The 27,992-nt window shown below is 46.0% G+C and overlaps 2 protein-coding genes across 4 annotated transcripts; one reads left to right on the top strand and one right to left on the bottom strand.

Moving 5' to 3' along the window:
• Positions 1-286: 286 nt before the first annotated feature.
• COQ9 (coenzyme Q9) lies at positions 287-11,052 on the bottom strand. The gene is made up of 9 exons (XM_039880965.1): positions 10,895-11,052; positions 8,603-8,771; positions 7,494-7,629; positions 4,459-4,601; positions 4,094-4,178; positions 2,562-2,666; positions 1,175-1,330; positions 780-833; positions 287-454 (listed from the first exon to the last, which is right to left on the bottom strand). The coding sequence occupies exons 1-9, from the start codon at positions 10,968-10,970 to the stop codon at positions 419-421; spliced, it is 960 nt and encodes a 319-aa protein (XP_039736899.1). The 5' UTR covers positions 10,971-11,052; the 3' UTR covers positions 287-418.
• Positions 10,998-24,320, top strand: CIAPIN1 (cytokine induced apoptosis inhibitor 1). Of its 3 annotated transcripts, none has more exons than XM_039880966.1 (9): positions 10,998-11,135; positions 15,296-15,470; positions 15,969-16,121; positions 17,592-17,668; positions 19,123-19,288; positions 20,703-20,776; positions 21,504-21,619; positions 22,598-22,679; positions 23,216-24,320. In XM_039880966.1, the coding sequence occupies exons 2-9, from the start codon at positions 15,314-15,316 to the stop codon at positions 23,324-23,326; spliced, it is 936 nt and encodes a 311-aa protein (XP_039736900.1). In that variant the 5' UTR covers positions 10,998-11,135; positions 15,296-15,313; the 3' UTR covers positions 23,327-24,320. The 3 variants fall into 3 exon arrangements, with proteins under 3 accessions (XP_039736900.1, XP_039736902.1, XP_039736901.1); XM_039880968.1 differs by lacking the exon at positions 23,216-24,320 and adding an exon at positions 23,111-23,191; XM_039880967.1 differs by having other exon boundaries at positions 11,108-11,243.
• The last annotated feature ends 3,672 nt before the right edge of the window (positions 24,321-27,992 follow it).

Raw genomic sequence — 27,992 nt, 5'->3', positions numbered from 1 at the left:
TGCTGTGGATGAGCTGCCACGTTGGGTGGCTTCAGACCCTGACTCTGACTTAGAAGCCCCGGAGAACATTTCTAAGGTCATGATGTGATCAAAGTGTCTGTGGGATGATGACAGGGAGGTGCTGAGTTTCTGTGGATTGAATGCTTGGATGACAGTCTCATTTTTCAATCACACAGCTGCAACACAGAGAGGCATCAGGAGGCCAGGCCTGGTATTCAGAACTGAAGAAGTGGCCCAATCCTGGGCTACAACTGTATTAAGTCCCTGTGGTTTCCAGGTGGTTGTGGTAGTGACACAGGAATCCTTGAGTGTTTTCTCATTAAGACCCTGTTCCATGGATGGCACTTCGTGCTTTTCATTGCCCTTTAATGTATCCGCAGGTTTTCTTCTGGGCACTCTAGCTTATACCCCTTCTTGCTCACCGGCGCTGGTTTAGACCTGTCAAGTTCTTGAGCTGATAAAGGGATGGAAATAGTGATGAGGCCTTGCTCTACCTCTAGGACTCCAAAGGGAAAGATCAGGATTTTCAAGGAGGCATGTACGGCTATAAAACAGAGATCTGACATACCAAGATCCTGGAGTCAGCCATGTTTCTTGATGCCAATAAAAAATAAAGAAGTGGAGTATTTGGAATTAAGAGACAGGCTGAACCACTGTCAGTCTCATTAGCTTTCCAGTTTAAGGCTACAAAACCATTTGGGGTCAGTGATACATTAAATGAGAAGCACAGGGCCAGAGTGGGATGGGGGGAGAGCAGGGACAAGCCAGGCAGTACTCACCGTCACTGCTGCACCCATGAGTCCTTGCACCAATGCCTCTCCAGTGGACTTTACCTAGAAGGAGTCAGAGTCAGGTTTTCTTAAGCCCCCACCACAAGCTTGAAGGTGAAAAAGGACAAACCAGCAGGCCTATTAGTATTGACAGGTAGTCAAGAGGGCCCTGGGTACTAGAGGAAGAGCTGTGGACAACACAACCATAAATGGGCCAAATGGACGAAGGGTGGAGCTTCGGGAAGGGCTGGTATGAGGAAGAACCAGCCAGGCTCCCTGGGAAGGCCCTTGGGACAGTCAGCAGAGGCTGAAGGGGAGTAAGAGAACAGACAGGTGCCCAGCTGTGGCTCAAGGAGACAGTGTGCCCAGTGAGGAGGCTTCCCAAATGGCTAGCCCCCTTCTACCTGATTAGCAGTGTGGCCCATGTTCATCGCGTCATTAATCCGGTTTTCCAAGAAGCGCCAAGTGTCCTCAAAGTCTGGGGAGGAGTCCTGCATCATCACCAGCTCTGTCGTGTTGTAGATGCCAGCCAGCACAGCTCGGCGAGTGTACCAGTTGAACTGCGAAGAAACCCACCCAGGAAGGTGGGTCACCACCACCACCACAGTGGGCTGGGTGCAGTCAGGGTAGTTTCTACCCAAAGACACAGGCACTCAGGGCTCCTGCCTGACTTCTTCTTTCCCTCCCAGATACCCATGTTCCTCTGGACAACACTACAGTTCCCAAATGTGGCTGGGCATCAGCATTACCTGGGACATTAAAACGCAAGCTCTTAGCATTTAGGATCAGTGGGTCTGAAGTAAGCGCCAGGAATCTGGATGTCTACTAAGCATCCCAGGTGACTTTGCTACATCCAGTCCTTTTTGGAACTGCTGGTGAAAAGACTAAGTCTTAAGCCATGTAAGTTCCAGGGAGGCTCTGTGGTCAGTTATGACCAAATCTTGGTGTGTTCATCAGGAAAGTGCTGGCTAGGACAGGGTCATGGACAGATTAGAACACCTAGGAGCTAAGAGTTCAAGTCCTTCAGCCACTTCTGACTGTCCTGGCAAACTACACTTCAGAGCACTAGCTCAGCTGCCTTGTGTTTTATTTCTTTAATTTCTTCGCTTTCTAATTTCATTTTCCTACCACCTCTGTTGGTGGTATATTCCCACGGGCGGGCTTTATTAAAGCACTTTGTTAGAACTGCGCTGGGAGTATCCCTTTGCTTCTCCATCCCAGATTCCATAAAGTACCAGCACATATTAATTTCTTTTTATGAGGGTATACTTTTGTTTTTTAATTTCCTAACAGAAATACGATAGCATTAGGAAGTTGAGTTCTTTCCTGGTGTCTGTTTAAACGCTTATTGATCTTTTAGTAAAGTAGGCCAAGAGGAGCTAGGGGTAGTTTAAAAAAATTAAAAAATAAAAAAAAAAAATGGGTGTCTCCATGGCATTAAAAAAAATCAGTCTCGTGTAAAACATACTGAGAAATTCTGCTGCAAAATCTAAATCTCAGAAGAAATGAGGAGAAAATTATTATAAAATGGCAGCCCAATCACAAGGCTCCCTGATGTCCTGTGTCACTACTACAGGGCAGAAGGAATAATCACTGGTTTGTGGCTAGAGCGCTGGCCCCTGAATGAAGTGACCTAGATCCCACTGTGGCCTTAGTCTCTCCTTACCAAGATGGGAATGACACTGCAGGCCCCCTGAAGGAATCTGTGATGAAAGAAACTTCACAAACTTCCTGAAGAAATGCTAGACCCAAGCCTTTCCTGGCATCCTGTGGGTCTCAGAAAGCACTCACGTCAGTGGACTGGTCCCCAGCATAATGCCACATGTCGTCCACCATGCTGGTAAGCAGGTTCAGGCTGGGCGGGATGTTGTGAGGGAGCATGAGGATGCTGAGGGCCTGAAGAGAGAATGACAGCAGAATAGGTACTGCACACAGGTGACAACAGTGCACATAGGTGGCTGGTACCTCGCCTCTCCACTGAGGTATGTAAGGAGGCCTGCCCTGCTCAGCTCTCAGAGACCCACCATCTCCACCCCCTCCTGGTGGCTAACCACCCTGAACAACTGATGGGAGCCAGGGACGGGCCCCACCCTCAGCTGGCCCTGTCAGATTCTTAGTCCCTAGCATGTGGACCTGGGGATGCAGACAGCAGAGGGTCTAGCCTGGTCTCCCGGGGTCCTGAGAGCAAGGATGGGGAAGGCACCTATTCTGTAACGTGGGGAAAGTAGCAGAAATAGGAGGGGAACCTGGGGATGGTTTCTAGGTTCAAATTCCAGGCCACTGCCAAGGCGTAGATAAATTCCTCCATTTTGCTTGTTTGTTTAACTCAACTTGATTTCTGTTACCTGAAATCAACTCCTTCAATACAAGCGATGGCACAACCCAGAGACGCCTCCATTAGCAGACACCAACTCCTGACAGTACAAGGTCTTCCCACTTTACCAACTCTACAATCCACTGGCTGTGGCCTGTAGGAGCTGGACAGAGAGGTCCTGGACTGACTGGAAAGCTCTCTCTTAGTGAAGGAGCCCAGAAGGAAATGTGCTGAATGAGGAGGCAGCCAGGGCCTAATGCACTCATTCCCATCATTTTAACTGCGAGGTGGAAGGAGCCAAGGCCAAGGTCTGAAAATCAAGTGTGGCAAACACAGGCAGGGGAGAGGACTTGACTTTCAGCTACACGCCCTTCACTGTAGGCGTTCAAACGTCTGACAACTGACTGACTGAAATTACACGCTCAACAGTGTCCTGGCTGGGCAGAGGACACTAGATGATCTTTACATTCCTATATTTCTGATGTGCTTTGACTCTACTTTTTTAACTGAAAGAATAGCCCATGCTGTGACATGCTTTGAAACAGAAAAAAAAGAAAGCTTCAGAAAAGGGGAGAAAAGCCCTTGGAGAAAATACTGCAATTCTGAAGCACCACACTGACAGTGTGAAAAGAATCTTGTCCCCTGAGATCTGGAACACAACAGGCCTGTTAATGACGGCTGATAAATGTGCCAACTTTTCTAATCTCCTTCATGGGCTCCTCCTGACTGAAGACCTGCTGGCACACTCAGGCTACTGAGACCCCACCCAGGATGTGATCTAGAACCCAAGCCACTCACATCTCCAGAAACTAAAACACAGACAGCTCCGAGTTACTCTCTTGGCACCCCTAAATTTGAAACCTAGCTCTGCCAAGTGTATGGAGTATCCCTGAGTTTGTGGAGACAGTGAGCTGACTTCTGGAGTGTGCAAGGCCTTCCGAGTGAAAGGTGCTGACAATCATAAATGTGAACACATTGTTGGCCTGGGGCCTAGATATGGACTCTGTACCCGGGGCCAGTGCTCAATATACGGGATCAGCATTCTCAGTCTGGTTTCCACTGCATCCCTCAGGAACTGGTCTGTCTTCCTCTTCCTAGAAGAGGGAAAAGAAAACAGTGTGTCTCTGGGTCAAAGGAATGGGCTCAGCACTACACTGTTTACTCAGCCTAGGGAGGAGGGTCCCGCCAGCTCCGGCTGCTAGCCTGACTATAGCTGTCAGCGCCAGGCATCTGCCTGTTAGTCCCATGAGAGCGGCAGGGCTGCTCAATGCTCTCCTTTGGCTCTGCTTGGATTGGCCTCCTGGGGACAGCTGGTGGGGCCAGAGTTCCTCAATCCTGAGCTGCCACCCTGAGTGATAATGACAGGGGACTTACTCTGCCTGGCCCAGCTGTACCAGCTTCTGCTCCTCTTCCAGCACACGGGTGAGCCGAGCATTGCACTGAGTCACGAAATGCAGGATCAGCTCACTGCCATCATTCCCAAACATGCTGGCTGCCGCACTGGAGAGACCCAGAGACTACAAAAGGGACAAGGGGAAACAGAAAAGTGGCCACAAGTGTCATGGACATGTGTTGCCTGTTCATCACTAGTGCCTCTTCCAGTTACAGCAGCTTAATTTTCAGAAGGCCACCCCGCTCTTCATTCTCAGTCCATGTGACTTGGGTGAAGCTGACCACCGGTCCCTCCACACTCCATCGAGCCCCTTGGTGTGTTGCAGAGCATGGGACGCAGGCTTGGGTGATGGGCATTCAAGCGACTAGGCCAGGGATGTGCACAAACCAAACTCAGGCCCTGCGAGGCCACTCAGGACTTTCACTAGTGCTTCCTGGAAAGAGGCTCTGTCTTCCCATGGCGTGTTGCTGAGCTGCTTCCAGTTCCACGTGGGAAGGCCCCATGGAGGATGGAGCTCAGGGAGGAAAGCAGAGCGGATGCTGGGGAGACAGTTCCCAGCAGCATGACCTAAGAACGCTGTGCCAGAGCGACTTCAGACCTTGCTGTTACTAAATGAGCCAAAACATTCCCTTCCTTGCTTAAGCCAGTTAGAGCTGAGCTCTGACATTTGTAACCTGGAGTCCTAATTAAAAAGGGGCTCAGGAAGAGCACTCAGAATTCTCTCCCTCATCCATTCACGCAACTTACATCTCTTGGAAATTAGGCCTCTCTGTTGCTTAAAAAAACCAAAAACAACAACAACAACAAAAACACAACAAAGCTTTTCTTCATGAGCGGTCAAGGAGTAAACAAGCTACAAAAATCCTTAGCTATCCTGATACACAGCAATTACTAAGCATCTTACTGGAGGCAGAACGCTGACAGCTACAGGGGCAGAAGGCAGAAAAGAAACAAAACAAATTTAACTCTAAATCCCCACCACTGGGAGTGGGGAAAATGCCTCTGTTTTGGTGGAAGTACACAGCCCGTTTAGAGAGCAATTTGATAATATTCACATCAACATTAGAGTTGAGCGGCATCGATAATGAAGGTGACTGCATCCTTGTCATGTGCCAGGCACCCTGCTAAGCACATTTCATACACAAGCTCATTGTAGCCTCACAGCACCTCTAGCAGGTGGGTACATCATCACCCACATTTTACAGATGAGTAAACTGAGGCTTAAAGCTCTTAACCACCAGGCTATACTGCCTCTACTATGAACGTAACAGAACTTCAAAAATACACAAACTCTGAGCTAGTTACTAAATTACTGTCTCTCAGCTCCAAAGCTGCCCTTCCATCTCCAGCTCTGCGATGCAGAGGCTGGGGCTCTGCAGACCACACTCTGGCCCCACATCAGGGGGTGGGCAGAGGGAGACTGCAAGGCTGGAGGAAGGTGAGGCTTGCACCTTCCTGTTGACTTCTGTCTGCTAGCGGTTTGTGTGTGTACCATCTGGGGGACGGGAACACCTCTCTAACCCCTGCCTCCTCTCCCTGCCCTCCCAACCACTCAATCACTCCCTCTCTGTGCCAGTCCCCAGGGACCCTTCCTCCAGACTTAGAGACTCCAGTGCCAGCTAAATAGTGCCTGCTCCTCAGGGGTCTGAGTGTCACCGCCACAGGGACTCTCCTGCAAGCTCCTAGTTTTAATAATTCCAACTCCTCCCTTTGTTCCCAGCCCTGGGGATAGGAACTTCCTCCCGCATCTGCTACCTCCATAACAGCTTACTGTTCTTTTTACCCTTGCAGTTACCTGCTCACCTACTTTACACCAAGTTCATAATTCTGTGTATTAAATTCTCTATTTGAATAACTGATACGGTTTGTCACGTGACTGATACACTCTCTCAAAGAGCGACTTCTCTGAATGTGTCCTAAAGAAACTAACCAGAAATGTACTTAAATTTATATTGCACAAATAGGTTTATAATATTGAAAAATTGGAAATAACCCAAATGTTTACCAAGTGAGTTCAAATAAATACAACAGGTATTATGCAGCCGCTACGAATGGAAATATGCAGAGTGAAAATGCCCAGTTAACCACAGAATATTCAGAATAATCATATTTTTCCAAACAATCCTGTTACATTTCTGTCTGCTGGTTCCATAACTTTCTGTAATAATTCTTTTAAACCTCCGCTTCCTTCAAACCTTGGCCTCCTCCCACTCCTTCCTAACTCGGGCTCGTGAGACAAGCACAGCTACTGCATGGAGAACATGGAAACCATCCCAAGAACTTCCTTAATGTTCTTCCAGAAACCAAACCTGCAGCAGTCTCCAACCTTGCCCCTGACCAATTTCTACATCCCCCATCAGTGTTCAGACTTGCTTGAACTTCCATATCATGTCCAGAGCTTGGTACACACTAGCTTCCTTCTACCCTTTGCAACCAAATGCTTCTCTGCTTCCTAACCTTCTATTCACTCAACGTTGACCAGTAAGACTTATTGAGAAAAATAAGGTGTGCTGGTCTCCAAAGTGGTGCCTTCTTGAGAGTTTTCAAACACCACTGTTCATCAATTCTAAAATGCACATTTTTTTTTCATTTTGAACAATCAGTATGAATTGTACACTTGATGATACATCATAGTTTAACGGGCAGCATTTTCCTTTTTTTGATGATGCATAAAATAACAGTGCTTCTTACAACTAATGGCATCTTAGTCAGTGAGATATAGTAGTTTTGATCTTAGGCAATTCTTGCCTAATCAGCTGCCGTTAGAACCTAACTCCCAAGAACCAACTCTATCTGATATTCCTTTTACATGAAAAAGTAGTTGAAAAATGAAGCTAATCTCACCTTACTGGGAAGCTCCCCCCTCCCCCAGCCCCACTCCCCCCAAAAAAAGAAGAAGAAAAAGGAAATCCTGCAGCAATGACGGGTTTCACGCTGGGCTGGAAGATGCATGAGGTTGGTGTGACTCCCTCCTGGCTGATCTTGGTCAGGCTGCCCCGCCCTCACCTACACACACCTGGGCTCCTTCTGCAATTGCCTCTGCCGTCCACCCATGGGCCGGCACGAACTCCAGGGCTGCCGTCAGGATGCGGTGCTGCAGCTGCTCCTCACTCTCATGGTCCTCCTCCTCCTCGCCACCCTGGTCTGTGTACCTGAGACCCAAACCCAGGAGAGCCGTGGGGACAGAGCCCAGCACACCTCATCTCACTGCCTCCTGCTGGCATGCAAAATGAGCCTGACTGGAAACCAGAGGCTCTGTGCCTTCTCTAGGCACATGTTGAGAAGACGCAGTTTACTTTGTGTCAGTAACAGTGTTACAATGCCAACACAGTTCAGTTATACCATCCTCCCCCACCCATACAGTCACTGAGAGAAGGGACGCAGTGAGCGAGGAAATCTAAACATTCATCAATAAAAGATGCGTTAAAAAAATTTTGGACTGCTAACTGCTGGAATATTATGCAATCATCAAATCATAAAATAATGACTATGAAAAGATATTAGAAATGTACTGTTGAGTGAAAAAACAGGTTCTGGGAATAGCATGTATTGTGTATAGCAGGGGTCACCAATCCCAGGGCCATGGACCAGTACTGGTCTGTAGCCTGTTAGGAACCGGGCCACACAGCAAGACGTGAGCAGTGGCCAAGTGAGCAGAGCTTTATCTGTATTTGCAGCCGCTACCCCAGCGCTAGCATCACTGCCTCAGCTCCACCTCAGATCATCAGGCATTAGATTCTCATAAAAGCACTGCTCACTGATGCCCAAAAGGTTAAGGACCACTCGTAGTGTAATTAATCATTATTATATACATAGATTTACATATGAAATATGCTTAGAGAAAGAGCTCAAAGGATATTCACAAAAAATGTTAGCAGTTATTTCCAGGTTTGTGAATTCTGGTAAATTTTGCTTTATTTTTTAAAACTTATTTATATTGTTTAGATGTTTTAGAATGTACAGACGCCATATTCATTTAAAAAAAAAAAAGGTTCCTAAACTTTCAAAGACAGTCTTGAAGATATCGAAAGGTGAAAAGGGGGAATAGAGGAGAGGAAAGAAAAGAACGGCCATACCTGGCATACAAAGTGGCCAGAAATGGGTGGACTGGGTTCTCCTGCTTACCTAGGGGGTGAACGAGGAGCCTCTGGATTGGGTTTTTCTGACTCCTGTGTCTCAGAATGTTGCTGAGAAAAAGAGGGGGGAGGTTGCTGCTTCTGCTCATCTGAAGACCTTAGTCGCAGAGCTGAAGCATGGAAGGCACGTGGCAACAGGGCTGGTCGACAGCGGGACACTGAAACAGAAACTGAGCTGGTCAGTCAGGGACACTTACCAGAGAAGACCCTTTAAGACTCTTTGAGGGATGGGGGAAAGGAAAAGTAGGGCCGTCTACTCCAGAACCACTTATCCGAGTATTGGGTCTCAGACAAAAATCTTGGGTAAATTGGCAACCTTGAGACATGACATGGAGGTAAGAGTATGAGCTGGGAAACAGAAGCCCTGGTTTCTAGGCCTGTTTCCATCATTTGTTAGCTGTGTGGTAATGAGCAAATCACTTCATCCCAACAAGGCTGACTTTAAAATATGCAAATTAAGAGCAATAACCTCAACTTGCTATGGGAGTGAGGCTGAAACAAAAAGTGAAAGTGACTTGAAAATGTTGCATATTTATATATCATGGCAAGAGTACTGGACCAGAAATTACAAGGTCAGAATACCAACTCTCTGGTGTTTATGAGGTGTCTGTCTGCTTTCTCATCTGCAATACTGCAACACCCCATTTACTTCAGAAAAGGGCTTTTAGAAAGTAGAGTAGTTATTTCCTAAGCACAGGCTCATACTACTCTTTTCTTTCCCAAAATTGTATTATAAAAAAATTTCAAGTTCAAAGAATCGTGGCATGAACACCTGCATATCAATCACTTAGGTTCTCTATATTTAGCCATCACATTTTTTATTCATCAATCCGGCTTATTTTCTGATGCATTTGTTGCAGATCTCAGTATTTATCTGTGAACATTTCAGCATACATATCATCGACTAGAGTTCAACATTTATTTACTGTTTTATTGGACTGATATTTATATACAATGAAATGCGCAAGTCTTAAGCGTGTCAATTCTGAGTTTTGACAAATGTATATATACTTCTATGACCTGAACCCCTATCTAGAGATTTTCAACACCCCTGAAAGTTTCCTCATGTTCCCTCCCAGTCATTCTCCAAACTTTTGAATTTTTCACTCTAGTTTTGTCTGTCCTAGAATTTCATCTACATAGACTCATACAGTACGTCCTTTTTGTGTAAGACTTTTGTTTAGTATACTTTTTAGATTCATATTTTTGTGTAAATTAGTAGAGTGTTACTTTTTATTGCTTAGTATTCCATTAAGAAATGTTGTTTTGTTGATGGACACCTGGGCTGCGTCAGTGTTGGCTATTATAAGTTGCTATGAATATACTTGTACAAACCTTTTTGTGGACATATGCTTTCATTTTTCCTGGGTAAATACCTAGGAGTGGATTTGCTGGGTCACAGGCATACTTTTACTAAACATATTTAGTTTGGAATTTTGTACAAAAACAACAAAAGGGCACACATTTTTTAAAAACCCATGGGCTAACTCAGAGAAAAATGATTTTAAAAGAAACACAACACAGTGTGAAAAATACCAAGATTTTAGTCTATGTACAGAAAAAATGGAGCAAATAGTCAGAAAACTTTGAAAGGGCCAGAAGAAAGACTGAAAAGCCACTGAAGTTCACGAGCTTTCAGGTGAAATACGGGAGGATGTTCATTTCATTAGTTATATATATTTATGTTAATGTGTCAATGCATATCGTATTTATGGAAATCGACACTGGTTTTCCATTTATGGTAGTGACATAAATTTTCCTCTTTTAAGAAAATGTCTATATTTTTAATAACTCAAATGTATAAACAAAAATACCTACTATATAGTGGCAAAGACAGTACACGGATATATTGTAGTGGTGGGGAAATAACTGACAGGAAACAGCGGACTAGGCGCTCTTTGTGGCTGTCTCCAACTCATTACCAGGCCCACGCACTTGGCAATGGAGTTAGGAGACTGGGTCCGAGTCTGCCGGTTTTGCAAACAACGAGCTGTGTGACCTTGGGCACCCACGGCCCTCTCTGGGGCTCTGTTTAACTCCATTAAATGAGGGACAGGCCTTGCTCCGCTGCTCTGGCCCCTCACAGCTGGAGACTGGGGGGCAGAAGCCAGTCAGGGCCCGTTCCGTTCAACACCCGCACGCCGGCGGCTCCGCGCCGGTGCCCTTCACCTCACCTTGCTCTCGGGCCGCCACGACGGCCTTGTCCGCCCCGCCGCCAGCCCAGTAGTCCTCGCGCCCCCTCCCTACATCTCCCCGCTCCCCGGCTGGGCCGCCCCCTCACCGGGTAGACACCGCAGCCGCAGGAACCTCCAGCCCGCTCGGCCCAGGGCTCCAGACACGGCCACCGCTGCCGCCATCTTGGAAGTGGGCACGCCGCCGACGGCGACGCGAGGGGCAGCACTGGGAGCGCGTCGCGGCCACTTCCGCCCTCCCAGCGCCGCCGGAGCCTCTTCCTCTCGCGAGAGGCGCGTGGCGCGGAGCCGGCTACTGAACAGAATCCGGGAGCGAGTCGCGGTTAGCAGGTGAGCGCTGTTTTGGTGGCCCGAGAACCGGATCTCCCCAACGGTCTCCTCCCGGCCCACCGTCGTCCCGAGATCCTCTCATTTTTCTACTCCCAGTCCTGTCCTTCGGTGAGAACGTAGCTATGGCCACCTCCCTGTCTACCACAGCGGGTTTTTGCCCAGGGAAGCCCGTGTGAGGGGCCGGGCAGGGCTCTGCTCCGGGCTCCTGGCGCTGTGGCCTCTTTGCCCTTCCTGGGCTGCCTCATCTTTTGTGCTGCGAGCCGGGGGCTGAGGTCTTCGGGACAGTGTGCCGAGGAGGAAGAGCCCCGAGTTGGGGTCCCGGATATCTGGATCTGAGACCCGCGGCTGCCAATAGCCAGCTGCTGTGACCTTGGGCTTCAGTCCCTCAGACACTGGGGGAGCTGGTTTCGGTCTTTGAGAGAGCCCCCGGGTTGTAATTTTGAGCCAGTGACTTTCCTGAACCTTCAGGGTGTTGAGTTGCTATAATTAAATATTTTCCAAACTGGCCAGATCGGAAGGACCACCTAAAATACTTGTTAATAAATCGGATACTCAAGTCTTTCTTTTAGAGTTGATTCAGTAAGTTTGGGTGTAGTCCAGGGGTTTTTTAACAAATGCTCCCAGGTGATTTGTAAGATCTGCAGGTTTGGGAAGGGCTGGTAGCACGTATTCAGATATTGAGTGCCGGGCTCCCTGGGTGACTCAGGGAGATCATGGACTAGTCTCTAAATCAAAAATGTAAAATGTAGAGCGCCTCACTGGGATATGTATCTTCAGGCTTCATATTAGTAAAGTAAATGGTTTGGGGAATTAGGGACTAGTGACGGCAGGGACTAAACTTGTCATTCTGTAAATTCTGTGTTTGCAGTTAGACTCTCGTCTTTGTTTTGCACACCCCTTACCAACCCTAGTCCTTTCAAAATATCTTGCTCTCCTCTGCACGAGTGTGAGGGAAGCCCTGCTAAGCCAAAATGACTCCCCAAATGTTAAAATTTCATATCCATATTAATGGATTTCAGTAAAGTCCTGTGGATCTCTCTAGGAGGTTTTTTGTTTTGTTTTTGTTTTGTTTCGGAGTTCTGTCCACTTTTCTTCAAATAAGCTTTTCCTGTGGACATTGTAGCACTTGGATATCTATCTTGAACCCTTAACTCTTGACACACAATTACCTGGAGAGTCTTCCATTTCTTTTCCTTTGATTTTACTGTTTCCTTGCTGATAATCTTTTATTTTTTCTGCATGCACGAGCTTCAGTCAGTTCATTTTAATTAAAATTTTCGGATAGCTCTCAGTATTCTCAGAATTTTTTATGACCCTGACTTAAAAGGATTCAATTTTTATTTTAAACTGATACCCAAACTTCAGTCTTAGATTTTTTTTTTTTTGGCCCCCTTCATCCTTAAGAGAAGCCAAATGCCTCAAAATTTGATGTTTATGGGGGACCTTAAAAATAAATAAGTGCATCTCCAGAAGTTATCCTCAGACATCTGCTGTCACTGCCTGCTAGTGATATTTTAAAAGAGCCATGGACCAGTGTGTGCAGCAGTCACAGTTGGAGAGGTGCTTAACAAGTCCAGTGACGTGACAGTGACTTCTCCTCCACCTCTTTTTAATTGTGAAACCGAGCTCTGAGTCATACATCTAAGTATGTTGACTTAAATGCCGGACATTTTTTTCCTTATTTATTTATTTTTTTAAGACAGATTGACAGCAGCACAAAACTCTGATGATGAAAAACTCACGCTTTGGCTTTTAGATATTTAAAAGAACTTTCCCATTTTATTTGGAAAGTGCTAACTGAAAGTGGTGACTGTGTCTTTTTTGAGGATTAATGTTTAATAAATGTATTGTATGAGCTCCCTCTTGCCATAGAAGATTAGTTTGGGAGGATGTGGAACACAAAGCATTTTACATTCTTCTAGTTTGCCGACACAATCCCACTAGAGTACTGTAGAAGATATCATAAATGTAGCTCTTATACTGTGCAATTCTGACAGTGGCAAAGAAGCTTCACATCTCTCCCTGGAGAGTCCTCCCAGTGGGCATGGCTGAGGAGGAAGACCAAAGTTTATAGGACTATTTGAAGCAAAGGCAAGTAAACTGGCCACCAAGAAGTGGAGGCTCATTCTTTTAGAACATTATTTTATGGAGCTCTATGTACCAGGTTCTATTGAGTGCTTTGCATATTTTTATATTCTCATTTACTTCTTACATCAGCCTTACAAAATATGAAGTTATTATCTCTCCTGTATTGATGAAAAAAGAGAGAGGCTAATAATAACTTACCCATGTCATGTAGCTAAGAACTAGAAGATCTAGCGGTAGATAAAACCCACTTCATATGTATTCAAAACCTGTGTTCTATAAAACTGCCTTCATAAAGGGTGCTGGAAGGGTCTAGACATCTGGCTTTTTGTTTTTCTCTAGCTAGTAAGTAACCTTTGGCCCCTCGGTTCTTTCATGAGAATTTTTCTGTGAATGCAGTGCAAGGTTATAGTAGTTACTGTTGAGCAGGGAGCTTGTCATCTCTTTCTAGTGTCCCAAGGGAGAACCTGTTCCAACATCATTCTAGAAACAGGTTATTTCTTATAACTTAATGCCCAGCAATCTATATTCCTGTCTTCCCTGGCTAGCTCTTAATGTGAGATTCATCCCAAGTCGCTCACCTTAAAAGATTTGCAAGGCTTCTTCCTCAATATCATGTGTCAATTAAAAGCTTGAAAGTTTTAGTTTGTGATTGTGCACTTTTTAGGGATTCGAAAACCATAATTCATTGACTGAGGAATACTGCTTGTCTGATAACATTTGGCATCCTTTTACTGTGACTTGCAGTCAGGTCAGGTCAGGATACTAAAGAGTGTGCATTCCACGTGGAAGGAACTACACAGAAGGCATGACAGAGTGAAAATGCAAAGGTTTTCCAATGGAACGAGGAAGGATTCACTTTGGAGAGGTGGGAGATACAGGTGGAGCCAGATTATGGAGGACCTGAATCCAGAAGACTACTAAGTTTTGACTTTGCTCTAGAAAAGAAACCCTTTAGTAACTGCTTTAGGAAATTAGCAAAAAAACAAAGTACTGTAGTACTGAAGGATGACTGGCTAACCTGGGCATATTTTGTAGGCAGAAGGGCAAGTCATTTGAAGTGAACATTTTTAAAGAAGGAACAATGTAGGGGACATAGCTTAAAATCAGTCTCAGAGTGTCTGTGGTGGCATAATTGTTAGCCATCTCTGCAGAAGATAGTGTTCAGCATAAGACTGATCCATGCTGGAGGTCCCCATCACAGCTCTGTCTTTGTCACTTACTAGAGCTGTTTTAAATTGAAAACCCTGTGGCATTAATGTTTAAGACAGAAAGGAGCAACTGAGTAGAGTGCTATCTCCTGGCCGATTCATTGTGAGCACGCTGTGTACTCATCTGGGTATCAAGTGGCAGAGCAAGTCGACCCACTGGGAGGAGTTTCTATAGGTTAAAAGCATGGGCTTTATAGTCATATGGACCTGGATTCGAACCCCAGCTCTTACTTGATCCACACAACGCTTACTGGTTGTATGACCTGGGCAAAGTCAATGGCCTCAGATTCCTGGCTGTAAAATGGGAATAATATCTAGTTTAAGGTTGTTTTGAGATTCAGTTGAGATAATATATAAAAAGTGCCTTGAACGGTCTAGTTAAACGTTAAAGACATATTTTGATGAAGGGAAAATATTTAATTTGCTAAATTTAATAACGTGTCTCTTTATTTAAAAACATTAAGTTTGTGGTTGGATTTATGTCTGCCAATTTATTTGCCTTCCTTGCTGAGTCATATTTCTGCCTAATCAATGTCCTGCGTTTTATATTCTGGTCAAGCTGAGTTGTCTCATATCAAAGAGGAAATAATCTTTCTGAATTCAGCCTCCTTACTTGATTACCAAGTCAGGATTCTCACCAAGAAAGCCATCTGCCTTGTTTGGGTGTGTTGGGGTTGTGAAACTTTGGGATAATAGGTTTATTTGTTCAGACTCTCATATCGATAGTAAGAAATGCGATCAGCATTTCCTGGTGGGAGGTCAGAATTAGGTTGTAATTCTAATCATACTCGATGGTGCCTTGTGGATTAAATTGCACTTTTGTCTCTGCTCAGTCTTGACTTTCCTTTGGCCCATTGTTTTTAGGTCCGTCGCGCTGCAAGCATGGCAGACTTTGGGATCTCAGCTGGCCAGTTCGTGGCAGTGGTTTGGGATAAGTCCTCCTTGGTGGAGGCTCTGAAAGAGCTGGTGGATGAGCTTCAGGCGTTGACCGGCAGTGAGGGCCGAGTGTCCGTGGAAAACATCAACCAGCTGTTGCAGTGTAGGTACCCACCCAGGTTGTCTATACAGGGCGCGGGCCCGGGATGGGGGAGATGGGTCAGTTTCGATGAGTGTGCTGCATTTCCGTTGTACCCTCATAACTGAGTTTTTTGTTTTGAGTGGCACGTGAAAATAGTGGCTGGTCACCCTGTTGTTTTTCAGTCAAGATATAGGGGACTTAGGAGTATAGTTGACGATTTCTATAAGCATGCCCTTGTTTCTTATTAGAGATCCCACATTTTTTTTAAAGTCTACTCTTCATCCAGCTTCCCCTTTTACTTCTTTCCCTGAGCCTATGAAAGGATGTGAAAGTAGCCCGAGGGAGAGCAGGCAGCAGCGTCAGTGCCCCTCTTAGTAATAACGGCGGTGTACCAGCGTGTGCTGCACAGGTGGGTGTGCGTTCTGCAGAGCCAGGCACAGGCCTTTATGGGGCTTGAGAGGCCTGGGGATTGCTTCTGGGGTCCAAGTGGTTGCTGATTAGGGTCTTTCTTCTTTTCAGCTGCCCACAAAGAATCTAGCTTCGACATTGTTTTGTCGGGTGTAATTCCTGGAAGCACCACTGTGCACAGTGCTGAGATTTTGGCCGAGATGGCCCGGATCCTTCGGCCTGGTGGATGTCTTTTTCTGAAAGAGCCAGTAGAGACAGCTGTAGGTAAGAAAATCTTCATTTGAAAGACTAGCATTTAATAGAGTTGAATCAGGTATGTTTGCAGCATCTCTCTGAGCAGTAGGTATCGTTTAGAAATCAATATTCCTACAGCTAAACCTTCTTCTAAGGGATAAATTATTGTAAAAATCTGAAGCAACACGTCTGAACAGATTGTGATCTTTAACCCATTAGTAGTAAAATATTAGGAAGATGCCTGTATGAAAATGGCTGCGTCCTTTAACAGGTGAATGGTTAAACTGCGGTACATCTATACCACAGAAAACTATGCAGCAGTAAAAAGGAACAAACTATTGATGTGTGCAACAACTTGGATAGATCTCAAGGGAGTCATGCTGAGCGAAAAAGCCAGTCTCAGATGGTTACATGCTAGACGATTCTGTTCTTTTTTTTTTTAATTTTTTAAATTTTGTTCCTTTAACACTCTTGAAATAAAGTTATAGTGATGGAGAGCAGATTGGTGATTGCCAGGGGTTAGGAGTGGGAGGGAGGGAGTGTGTAAGGCTATATAGGGGTAGTAGGGGGTTCCTGGTGGTGATGGAACATTCTATATCTTGAGTGTGGTAGTGGTTACGTGAATCTACATGTGTGCCAGGATTGCATAGAACTACACACAAGTGCATGGAAAACTCGTGAAATATGGATTAGTTCTGTGGACTGTCAGAGTCAGTTTCCTGGTCTTCATATTGTACTGTTGTTGTGTAACACATTACCGTGGGAGAAGTGAGGGGAAGGGTCCTCGAGACTTCCCTGGACCCCCTTCTTTTAAACTCCCTGTGCATCCATAGTTATACTTTAGAATTCGTGACTGGAAATCTGGGAGTAATGAGATAATTATTGATAATTATTGATTCATGTGAAACTAAGGATAGAATCTAAGAAATAAAAACATCTCTTTTTTGATCGAGTGGTAAAGTGTCAAAGAGTTATTCAATTCTGAATTTTTAGCATTTTTTGCTAGACTTCTATCAAAATGTGATGACTTAGTTCATCAAGTAAGGTAATAGACATGAAAGGATTTTGAAATCTATAAAGGTGCTTATATGGAAAAATAAACTTGTGATGTTTATAGCAGATATCAGCATTCTTTGTTGGGAATATAAACCTTGGGTAATTAAACAGTATCTTTTGTCAAAACTATAAAGAGAGAATACAGTGTTTTAGAGTTTTTAAGCCTCTTTCTCAGTCATTATCCAACACCCCCTGGAAGGTTAGATATTTCCAAGAAGCAGAGAGTGATAAGAAATAATAATAATAGAATTACTATATAACACTTAAAACACTCAAGAGTATTGATAGGAAATTTAAATTAAAATATTATCACTAAAATGTATATACGTTAAACAGAATAGATTATTATTGTTTTAATGCCTGCTGACTCAAATAGGTTAGAACCTTTATTATTTTTCCTGCTTTGACCTATAAAGCTATGGATTGGGGTTTTTCTCTTGGCAGTGAACAATAGCAAAGTGAAGACGGCATCCAAGCTCTGTTCAGCCCTGACTCTTTCTGGTCTTGTGGAAGTGAAAGAGGTATGTTGGGAGATGACCTTCTTTGCTGGGAATTTAAACCGTGGGTCACTAAAGCCAGTATCTCTTTGTCAAACGATACAAAGAGAATCAGGAGGAAATAACAGCCCTGAAAGTGAGGTGATCAGAGTCACTTACACTAAGAAATAAGTTGAGATGTAGTTTGCATGTGAGATACATGGTACCTTAAAGGACAGAACCTCTGGAGTTCATCTCTTGAAGAGATTCAGCTGGGGGTCCCATGTGAGTTGGGGCATATTCCGGTCTCAGTGTTGGTTTGGTGGCGGTGACTGCTGAGGGAGGCAGAGCGGGACACAGATCTCTGAATGGACACGAACCCTAGGCCCACGTGAAAGGCAGCCTCCTAGATCTTCCTCCGATATTTGGTGGGAGGCCGGGGTGGTTTGGAGGGGAAAAATCCCATTTCTGACAATTAAGTAGACATATTTAGATCAAATAGAGGTGTTTCTATCTGTACATTCTTCTCCGATGCTGAAATTTTCTAGTGTGAGAGGTAAGTGTGCTGTGAGTGCTGTCACACCGCTGATCTGCTGCGTGGCCAAGGGCCTTACTTTCTCAATGCCTGCCCGCCCTTATTTTCCTTTTTAGTTTAAGTTTTTTTCATTTTTTACTTTAAAATAAGGGATGCTCACAAAAATTGAATTAATACCGAAGAATATTGACGATAAAGTGACATCCCAGTCCTTGCTCACACTTCCTTTCCCGAAGGAAGCCACCAATACATTTTGTTGTATGGCCGTTGAGACCTTTTGAAATGTATTTACAAGTATACACACACATACACATACACATATTTTTAATGTAAACAAGGTTGTATGTATATATTGTTCAGTCGCTAGCTGTCTGGACATTTGTCCATCTCAGTGTTTGCCCCTCATTCTTATTAATGGTTTGACAATATTCAGTGCTATAGATGGGCTACGATTCATTTCACCGTTCTATAATTGTTAGGCACAGAAGTCGCACCCTCATCTTTTTTTCTATTTTTACTTTCCAAGGAACATAGCATTTCCCTCCCCCTGTGGTTCTCTTCTTCTTAGGATGTGAATTGGTGGTGGGCCTGCTTCCGCTCTATAGGTTTGGATCCTGTTCAACAAGCCCATGTCTGATTCATCTTTATAATCATATCACAACCCGCACAGTGACTCGCCTTATACCTACTAGACGGAAACTTAAACACTTTAAAACTTTCCAAAGGGTAGGCTCAAGGTAAACATGTAGACAAAAGTTACATTTTAGGGTTACAATCAGTGAGCAACTGATGTGAGGCATGAGGTGACATGTGTTATCTCCCACTGCTAAACTGTGTATGATAACAGCCCACCATTCTGTATACCGAACATATGGAAATGAGTATTCGAAGCCGATGTAGGTGGGCGTAGTAGAACATCATTCGAGGGAGTGTGACCTAATCCCTTTGATGTCTTGAATTCCAGCTACAGCAGGAGTCCTTGAGCCCCGAGGAGATACAGTCTGTCCAAGAACACCTGGGTTACCATAGTGACAGCTTGCTCTCTGTGCAGATCACAGGCAAAAAACCCAACTTTGAAGTGGGCTCGTCTAGTCAACTTAAGCTTTCCATTGCCAAGAAGTCTCCTTTGGGTAAGACTGTACATTCTTCTGTCTGAATGGGCCAGAAGGACATTAGAAATCGAGCCAAACCTGAATGAGGCGATGATAGTTTTAGAGGCTTAGTCCTTCCTTAATTTCTGTCGTTTCCAGATGTACTATTGTCCTAGGCATTTTCAAATCCCAAACTGAAATAATGTGTAGATGTTATTTAATTCAGCCCCTTCTGCACCATAGGACACTGAGGCCTCTGGGTTCTAGAGGCCTGAGTCACATAGTTTAGTTAATGAAGTCTTTCCAGGCCTCAGAATTTTGACATTTATCCTCCAAAGACCCCATGGTGGTGGTAATGGTAGTTAAGAGTGCCCTGCTCCTTTTCCTATGTGTCCTTTACTTCCGTGCCAGTAAAGTCAGCTTTTCTTACTCTGGGGAGCCTAAGTAAAAATATTGTAAAAATATTTCTTCTGTTCAGAAAATCCAGTCTGCCCTCTGCCACCAGTCTCACCTTTCCTATCACTTTTTTAATGCCTGAATTGAGAAAAGTGCCCCAGCTGCGAGGTATGCAAAATTTTATGGGTACATTCACACTGCTCTGTTTGACCGTCCAGCCTAAATCTTCAATAAATCCTTTGGAATCCTACCTGACCTTTAGATTCATAATTCCAGGTTGGGTAAGAACAGCTTAGGTGAGCAGTTTGTCCCAAGGAGGGTCTGAGCATGCAGTTGTGGCAGTGATCACCAGGGGGTGCACTTTCCCCTAAGGACCGTTTGAAAACAGGCCACACTGAATCCTGTCTCAGTCTTTCTTGGGTTCTCCTGGCCTTGACAGAGACTCAGGAGGTGGGAGGTTTGTGTTTGCCACCGATTTGTGTTACATTGCCACCATCAGCTCTAGAGCCTTCTCTCTTGTATGTAACAGGTTTATGTGAGGCTAAAGCTTTGCTATTCATGATACTTTTTAACACACTTTCTCATTTAATCTCCACATCACCTGTAAGAGGTGTAAGCAGTACCATTAGCCACATGGTGTTGGGATATAAACCCAGATAAGAAAGAGAAATCAATATGGAATGGAAGTTAAAAGCGTTAGACAGACTCGTATTTGTGGTTTTGTGTAACTGGCCTAAGTATCTAAACTTGTTGTCTCATCTATAAAATTAAGATGACAGATAACCTCAACTAAACTAGATGATGTGTGTAAAATGCTACATATGGTGTCCGGGACAAACCAAGGTCTTAACACATGGTGACTTCTGCTACTATCATAAAGGGATTGGCCCCAATTCATGCCCTTTATAAGCGGTAGAGCTGGGCCTCAAACCCAGTCTTTTGACTCCCAGTCCAGTGTGTTCTCTTCATAGTGTCTCTATAAAAAGTACCTATGTCTGCTTGTGGTTTATTTCCGGCTGCTTTATAGAGCTCTTTTCCTTTTATTGATTGGACTCAGTGAAGCCTGCTGTGGACCCTGCAGCTGCCAAGCTCTGGACCCTCTCAGCCACTGACATGGAGGATGAGAGCATGGTGAGTCGGCACTGTGGTCACTTGGTTGGTTTCTTTTAGGCCCACTTGGGTATGAATGGTTGTAGTTTGGAGTGGCCTTTCTGGACTTGTACGTTTGAAAGGCTCAGCGTCGTGGCTGTGCCTGTCACCAGCATTTTTCAATTAGAAGGAAATTCCACATTTACTTTTAAATTTCTTTTCTCTCATTTCATGTGATAGATTTAAGATTCCTGTGGCATGTGTAAACCTGAAGAGTTTGTCAGCTAACGTATATTCATTGGCTTATTTGGCCAAGTCACTGAACACTCACTGTCTTTGATCAGTGCTGTCTCTCATATAAAGTTCATTTCTATAACCATTGAAATTAAACCAACAAGCAAAATGGATTCTGGTTTGCTTACAAGTTAATTGTCCACACATTTATCACAGAATGATACAAATATCATTATTGTCCTTTTTCTCTGGAATTATATAGAAATAGTCTCTTTTTTACCTGACAGTCTTTTTTATATGTTCAAATAAATATAGCGTTTCTCTCTTTGTTCCTCCTGTCCCCACTGCCCACGTGCACACACATACGTATTCTCTACACACTATGAGCCAGTCCCCAGTCCCCTCACGACCTAATGCATCTTCTGTGCAGTCTCCTTCCCTCTGGTGTAAACCTGCTACTACTGCCTGTGACCTCCTCAGCTTTTCATTACCGGAAACCATGACCATGTCACTAACAGCTTTGAATATTCTCTAGGATCTCATTGACTCAGATGAGCTGCTGGATCCAGAAGATTTGAAGAAGCCTGATCCAGCTTCCCTGCGGGCTCCTTCATGTGGAGAAGGGAAAAAGAGGAAGGCCTGCAGGAACTGGTAAGTGCCAGCCTAAGTGCCATGCTGCTTCTGGTGGCTTCCGATTCCCAAGGAATCACAATACTCTACTATAATTAAAACATACATTTTATTGTGAAATGCATCATACATACAGAGGAGTATATTAAATAGTTACATTTTAAACAATAATAAAATGAGTACCATATACCGATCGCCCAGGTTAAGAGTCGGAAACATTACTAGCACCGTAGAAGTCACCACTACACGCTTCCTCTTCCCCACAGAGGTTGCCATTCTCCTGAGTTTGTGTTAACCATTCCTGGCTTTTTTCATAGTTTGCCACTTATGTGTGAATCTCCAAATAAGATATTATTTAGTCGTGCAGAACTGAGTAGTAAGCCCAAACCCGACTATGCAAGGGAAGGCCAGTGTTTTGTATCTAGAAGGCTCTCAGAGAAAGATAAGGTCACTGGAGCCTCTGGTCTGGCTTCTTTGAGAATCTGCAAGACTCCCTTCCAGGGAAGCTAACAGGAAGAGTCACGAGTGAGTTCCAGGAAGCCAAGGACATGGCACAGTTAGAACACCCGCCAGGCTGTAGTGTGGTGCAGGGACTGGATGGCCAGCAGAGGGAGGTCAGAGGGAGTGGGCTGCTCTGGATTCTGCACTCAGCTCACTGTAGCCTAAGCTGTCCTTTCAGCCTGTCAAAGCAGGACACTTCCACGGGCGAAGTGAGTATCCTTGGCTGATCATAAGGGTGTGGAGGGGGGAACTGGGTGCTGGGTAGTGGCTGCCCTATGTAAACAGGGCATTTCCCTGCTGGGTCCCCCATTCCCACCACTTGTACCGTCCCCCTAAACAGCCTCACGCCTTTATCTCATCCACCTGGCCCCGTAGGCATTCGGGTTAAGACAAACAGGTATAAAGAGAAAAGCCTTATTGCATGTTTTGCCACTGCCAAGGGTTTGGAGTTTCTGGGAGGTGGCGAACCTCACTCATCAGCTCCTGGTTTTCCCCCAGCACTTGTGGCCTTGCCGAAGAACTGGAGAGAGAGAAGTCAAAGGAACAGACGAGCTCCCAACCCAAGTCAGCTTGTGGAAACGTAGGTATTAGGACCATTACCCAATATTCACAAAACTCCCGGGGGCATCGGGCATCATCCTAAACTACACAGAGTAGTTTAGGCTCCAGCTGCAGGAAATTTACTGCCTCAATATTTTACTCCTAGGCGGATACATGAGGACATGTATGTGGGTCGTAATGGGGACTTCAGGCTATCTCCTGAGAGTGGGTTCGCGTGCTCATGCCCAGAGCGGGGGCTCTTGTTTCTTATTTGTGCCCTTTTATTCCTACTTCATAGTGGGTCTGAGGTTCTTCAGCCATTTGGCTGAGTTTGGCTATGATTTGAGCTACTGAGAACATAGAGATATGGCCTCCCAAGGAACTTCTCTAGACCATTATTTTAGATCTTAAAAACTTTTGGTGTTAGGGTCCCAGTTGGACCTGCAAATGCACCTAGCCATTCCCTTCTAGTCACTGTGGCCGTATCATGGAATTGGGGATCCCGTTCTTCTGGTCTGTATCTCTGGGATAAGCTGACACTCAGCTTTCAGGTATGATTGTCTCTTCTCTTAACAGTGTTACCTGGGCGATGCTTTCCGCTGCGCCAGCTGCCCCTACCTCGGGATGCCAGCCTTCAAACCTGGGGAGCAGGTGCTCCTGAGCAATAGCAATCTCAGTGATGCCTAGAAGGGACCCTGCGTGGGACACATCTGCTTCTCTGGCTGACTTCTGTCACTCAAGTCCCACTGCTGTGGTTCCTCCCATCTCTGTGCCACTGCTGTGGTTCCTCCCATTGCTCACACCTGTTGGAAATCCATTTGTGGGGAGGGTGCTTAGTAGACAGTGAAGCTGGCTGTGGGATGCAGTGGTGAGTAGTGCTGCTGTGGATCAAAAGACCAGGCATCACGGGGCCCGGTTACCATGAGCGGGGGCGTTTCTCCACCTAGTGTTAGGGAACCAGGGCGTGTCCTAAAGAGACCCCTCGTGGTGTCAACATGCTGACCATAACCCTCCCGAGCCCAGGCATCCTTAAGGTGAACACTGACAAAGAGGGCCTCTGCCCCTATTCAAAGCTTAGCAATTGTGCCGCTGCGTGTCTTCCACAGTTGGTGGTTTTTCTCCACATGAAGTTCCTGGTGACATGGCCAAGTGTCTCATGACCTCAGGGCATCAGAGGAATCACTCATTGGTTGCTGTGATCATAGCCAGAGTCCCTCTATCCCCCTTCCATCCCCACCCACTCCCGTTTTAATGTATTGCATCTGTGTTCTGTTGTCGTTTCTGTTAATCTACAGTTATTAAACTTGTGTACCTCCACATATCAGTTATGAAGAGGGGACGTGTGTGTGTGTGTGTCTGACGAAGCCATCTAAGCTCAACTTGGACCACAGAACTTCTTTTTGGAGAGACTTAGTGGCACACGCAGATGGGGCCGGTCTTGCACTTAGGGACCAGGACCTCTCTCCGTCTGCTTTGAAGCTTCCAGGTTGATGAGAATTTAGGACAGAAATCTGAAGTCACAGTAAACCTCTCCGAGCAGGACACCCTTAGTTCTTCTTGCCCACCCATGCAGGCTTGGAGTGGATCTGGCCAGATAGCTGGAAAGATTGTGTGGATTTAAGAGACCTGGATTTTTATATTTTACCAATAAACAAGTGTTCACTGGTATTTGTCCTTGAAACTTGACTCTCTAAGTTTGCTTTTGCTTATTCCAGTCCCTGCTGGTGAGTTTTAGTTATGGGTGTGGCAAAATTCTAGTTTGACAGCCAAGCCCCTGTGGTCAGCAGAGTTCTACGATGACCCCCAGTGTCCTTGCAGAATCCTCTACCCTTGAGTTTGTGTGGGACCTGTGAACACGATGGGACTTCACTTACTGTGGTTAGGTCACATTATGTGGGAAAAGTGAGGCTAGCGCCCCTAGTGGACCTTCTGTGACAGAGGAGATTGTCCTGAGTGGGCCTGACCTAAGAGTCGGTCCTTTAAAAGAACTGGAGAACCAGTTTCTCTTGCTGGCTTTGTCTGGTCGCCATGTGGTGAGGGATCCGCAGGCCAGGAACTGCAAGCAGCCTCTCGGAGGCAAGAGACCCCACCAACTGTCAAGGAGAAAAGGGGCCCTCAACCTTATACCCCTGAGAACCGAAATCTGAACTGAAGAACCACGTGAGCTCAGGAGAGGGCCCAAGCTCCAGGAGACAGTGCAGCCCCCTGAGTCCCTCACTGTGCATGGACTCCTGGCCCTCAGGATGTGACAGGGTGCATGTCTGGTTTTAAGCTGTTTGTGGTAAGTTGGGCAGCAATGGGGAAAGTGTTACAGCCCGAGTAGGTTTAATGGTAACAGGTGTTTATCATGCTGCCTGGCAGCGCTGCTGTGAGTTGCTTCCGCTGCAGCTGCCAAAGTGAAGGGCAAAAATCTCTACCTGCAAGTCGAGGACAGGAAACCCTGAGCCAAAGAGCTTCCTGGGAGGGACTTAACGAGAGCGCTGGGCAAATGCCAGCTGTCCTTGCTGACCTGATCCTTGTTCTGGTTCCCTGCTGTTGCTGGCAGGAAGGTTGACACTGCTCCTGTCCCCTCCACTTGGCATGGTTCATAGTCCCATGTATGCAGCTGCTGGTCACGCCGCATGAGGGTTCAGAAGGAGGCCAGCCAGCTTGAAGTCAGGGCCAGTGTGATGGGGAGGCTTTGCCGGTCAGCAGCACACGCCTGGCCTTGGAGCTCAGCTATAGCTCAGTGCAGCAAGGACACACGGGAGGGGACTGCCAGTCCTCACGCCTTGTGACTTTGGAGGTCGCAGTTCTGGAGAGGTTTTAAAGCAAAAACAGTCTCATATTACATTTGAAGACACTAGGTGAGACAGAGCGTCCTGCTCCCATCAGTCACCTGCGGCCCTCTAAGGGTGGAGGTGCCAATGTCCGTGGACACTCTGAGTCAGTGGGCCTGAGGTAGGGCTGGGGAATCTTAATTTTTTTGTGAACTCTAGTCTCTTGCTTAGAACCTGGCGGCACGCATTTGGGACTTCCCCCTCTCCCCGAAAGCTCTCCAAAGCCGCAGGCGGAGGGGGCAGCAGAGCAAACCGCACCTGGAGATTGGGAGACGGCCCCAATGGAACCACGGGAAAGTTGGAAGAGGGCCAAAAGCACGGGCTTTGGAGCTGGAGTATGGGAGGGCGAGAAGGGAGGACAAGTGAGGCCACACCTGCTCCAGGCTGAGGGCTCCCTGAGTCACAAAATCACCCCCACCCCACCCCCATTCCACTGTAACGGATTCCAGGATTCCAGGTGCTGAGGCAGGTGGCGGGGCTGGAGAGAACCTCACAGGAGCCTCGTGTGCCGGCAGCACTGTTGGGCAGGAGCAGCGAAGCTTTGCTTTGTGCCCATTCTCCAGCCTGCTGTCTGTTGTCGGGGAGGGGAAGGGACGGCTACACAGGGGACCATTACCAGGTAACAGTGAAGATGCGGCCAGGTGGGAACTGTCCCACACTGTTGAGGGGTTACTTTGGACAGTTACACCCTGTAGTGTCAGTTTATCTCTGACTGTGTATTAGAATCACCTGAGTAGCTTCCCCGCCCCCAAGAAAAACAACAGAAACACCTATGCCTGGGACCCCTCTTCTCCAAAGACCAGTTCAGTCAACCTTTGCAATAGAGCCCAGGATGTCAGCATTTTGCAAAGCTTTCCCAGACGATTCTAGAGTACATCCGGTGTTGAGAACCACTGCCCTATAGAGAAATTCTTTTACACATGTACCAGAAGACAAGCTAAAAACTGCCCAAAGCAGCACTATTTGAAATAGCACGAACCTGGAAGTAATCCACGTGGCCCTTTACAAGAGGATGGATGAATGAGTTGTGTCAACACATGGTGAAAAGTTATGAGCTGTATCTGTGCATCGATACGGAAGAACCTCACGGAACGTGAAGCCACAAAAGCAAGTCACAGAAAAGCATATATGAAATGTTATCTTTTATATAAAGTTCAAAAGTTTAAAAATGTAAGATGCATCAATCAGTGTTAGAGATATACATGTACATGTATTCATATATACATATGTTATATATATATGCATGTGACAAACTAAAAGAAATCAAGGAGAAAGATAAGTAAAATTCCAGAACATAGTTTTCTCTGGGGGTTGATGAGAGGATGACGATAGGGAGGAGAAAATGGGACTTCAGGGCAGCAGGAAGGTTCTAGTGATTAAGCTGGACGGTTTGTATGTGGGTGTGTTTATTATTGGTTTGTATACATTATGTATTTTGTATTTATAAGGCATTTTATTTTAAAACTAGGAAAACCCACACTAAAACCCTGGGTCTTGGGGAAAATGCCTGCTAGCCCAGAACAAAGCCCTGCACTCCTTTGACGTGAATGAACCTGCAGGAGAGCGTGATGGCTGGTCCTATGTCCTGCATTCTCCTGCCCGTGGCCCCCTCCCCTGACACCTGCCCCTAGCCCTCACAGCAGCTCTGCTTATCTGAGTTTATAGTACGGGCTTCTGAGGAAGATTTTACGGGGATGAAAAGGGTTTGCTTCCTTTAAGACTTGCAACGCCCTGGATTTAATGCATGTCCTGAGTGTCCTTCTGGCTCTGGCCTGCAGGGTGAAGGGCCCACACCCTGCTTTCCTTTGCTGTCACAGGGGATCCTCACTGCCCCCCACCCCCACCTTTTTTGAGATTATCCTTCCATCTCGGCCCCATGGATCCAGACAACATTTTTCCACGAAGAACTCAGACTGAATTGAGGCACTTGTTTGAGGGATATTCCTTGGGATCAGGGTCAGGGAAGAGCCCACTTGTGCCAGAGGAGACCCCGGGGTCACAGAGAAGCCAGTTCATCATCATCATCGGCCACATTATTATTACTGTTTTATTCCTTGCTCCTACTGGAAAGGGCTTGGGTCAGCCATCTGTCCTGCAGTAAGACATCTGGCCACAAGGGGCAGCAGGAGGCAAAAGCTTTGCCTGAAAATAACTGCAGGTCTCTCAATGCAGATCACTGAATCCTAGGAAGAGAAGCACCCGAGCCTCTGCCCATAGACTGCATTCCAAAGAGAGAAGCTACGAGCCCACAGCTGGTCAGGAGAGTGAGACAGAACTAGAATCTGAAGATCGACGTCTCCCATGCACACTAGGACTCTAGCCCTGAGCTGGGCCTGGACAGAGGGGCCCAGGGGTGACAGTCCATAATCTCCTTGTCCCCATTCTTCTGAGCATGTGGGCTCTGGGGCCCCCAGGGCTGCTCACAGAGCTCCCAGGCTAGCAGAGGAGTCAGGATTGACAGAGCTACGCAGGAGTCAATGCGAGAATGGGTTGACACAGGACGGGCTGCTCTATGGGTCCCTAAGAGGCATCAG

This window comes from Pteropus medius, unplaced genomic scaffold (genome assembly GCF_902729225.1).
Source record: "Pteropus medius unplaced genomic scaffold, Ma_sr-lr_union100, whole genome shotgun sequence".
Lineage (NCBI taxonomy): Eukaryota > Metazoa > Chordata > Mammalia > Chiroptera > Pteropodidae > Pteropus > Pteropus medius.
This window is presented reverse-complemented; position numbering and strand designations above follow the sequence as displayed.

What these genes read in the sequence shown, in the direction of transcription:
- COQ9 (XM_039880965.1), bottom strand. Translation starts at nt 10,970, where the DNA reads ATGGCGGCAGCGGTGGCCGTGTCTGGAGCCCTGGGCCGAGCGGGCTGG. An exon ending in GTACAGCTGGGCCAGGCAGA is followed by an intron (nt 4,179 to 4,458) that starts GTAAGTCCCCTG and finishes TCCCTCTTCTAG; the next exon opens with GAAGAGGAAGACAGACCAGT. An exon ending in ATATTGAGCACTGGCCCCGG is followed by an intron (nt 2,667 to 4,093) that starts GTACAGAGTCCA and finishes TTCTCTCTTCAG; the next exon opens with GCCCTCAGCATCCTCATGCT.
- CIAPIN1 (XM_039880966.1), top strand. Translation starts at nt 15,314, where the DNA reads ATGGCAGACTTTGGGATCTCAGCTGGCCAGTTCGTGGCAGTGGTTTGG. An exon ending in TGCCAAGAAGTCTCCTTTGG is followed by an intron (nt 19,289 to 20,702) that starts GTAAGACTGTAC and finishes GATTGGACTCAG; the next exon opens with TGAAGCCTGCTGTGGACCCT. An exon ending in ACATGGAGGATGAGAGCATG is followed by an intron (nt 20,777 to 21,503) that starts GTGAGTCGGCAC and finishes AATATTCTCTAG; the next exon opens with GATCTCATTGACTCAGATGA.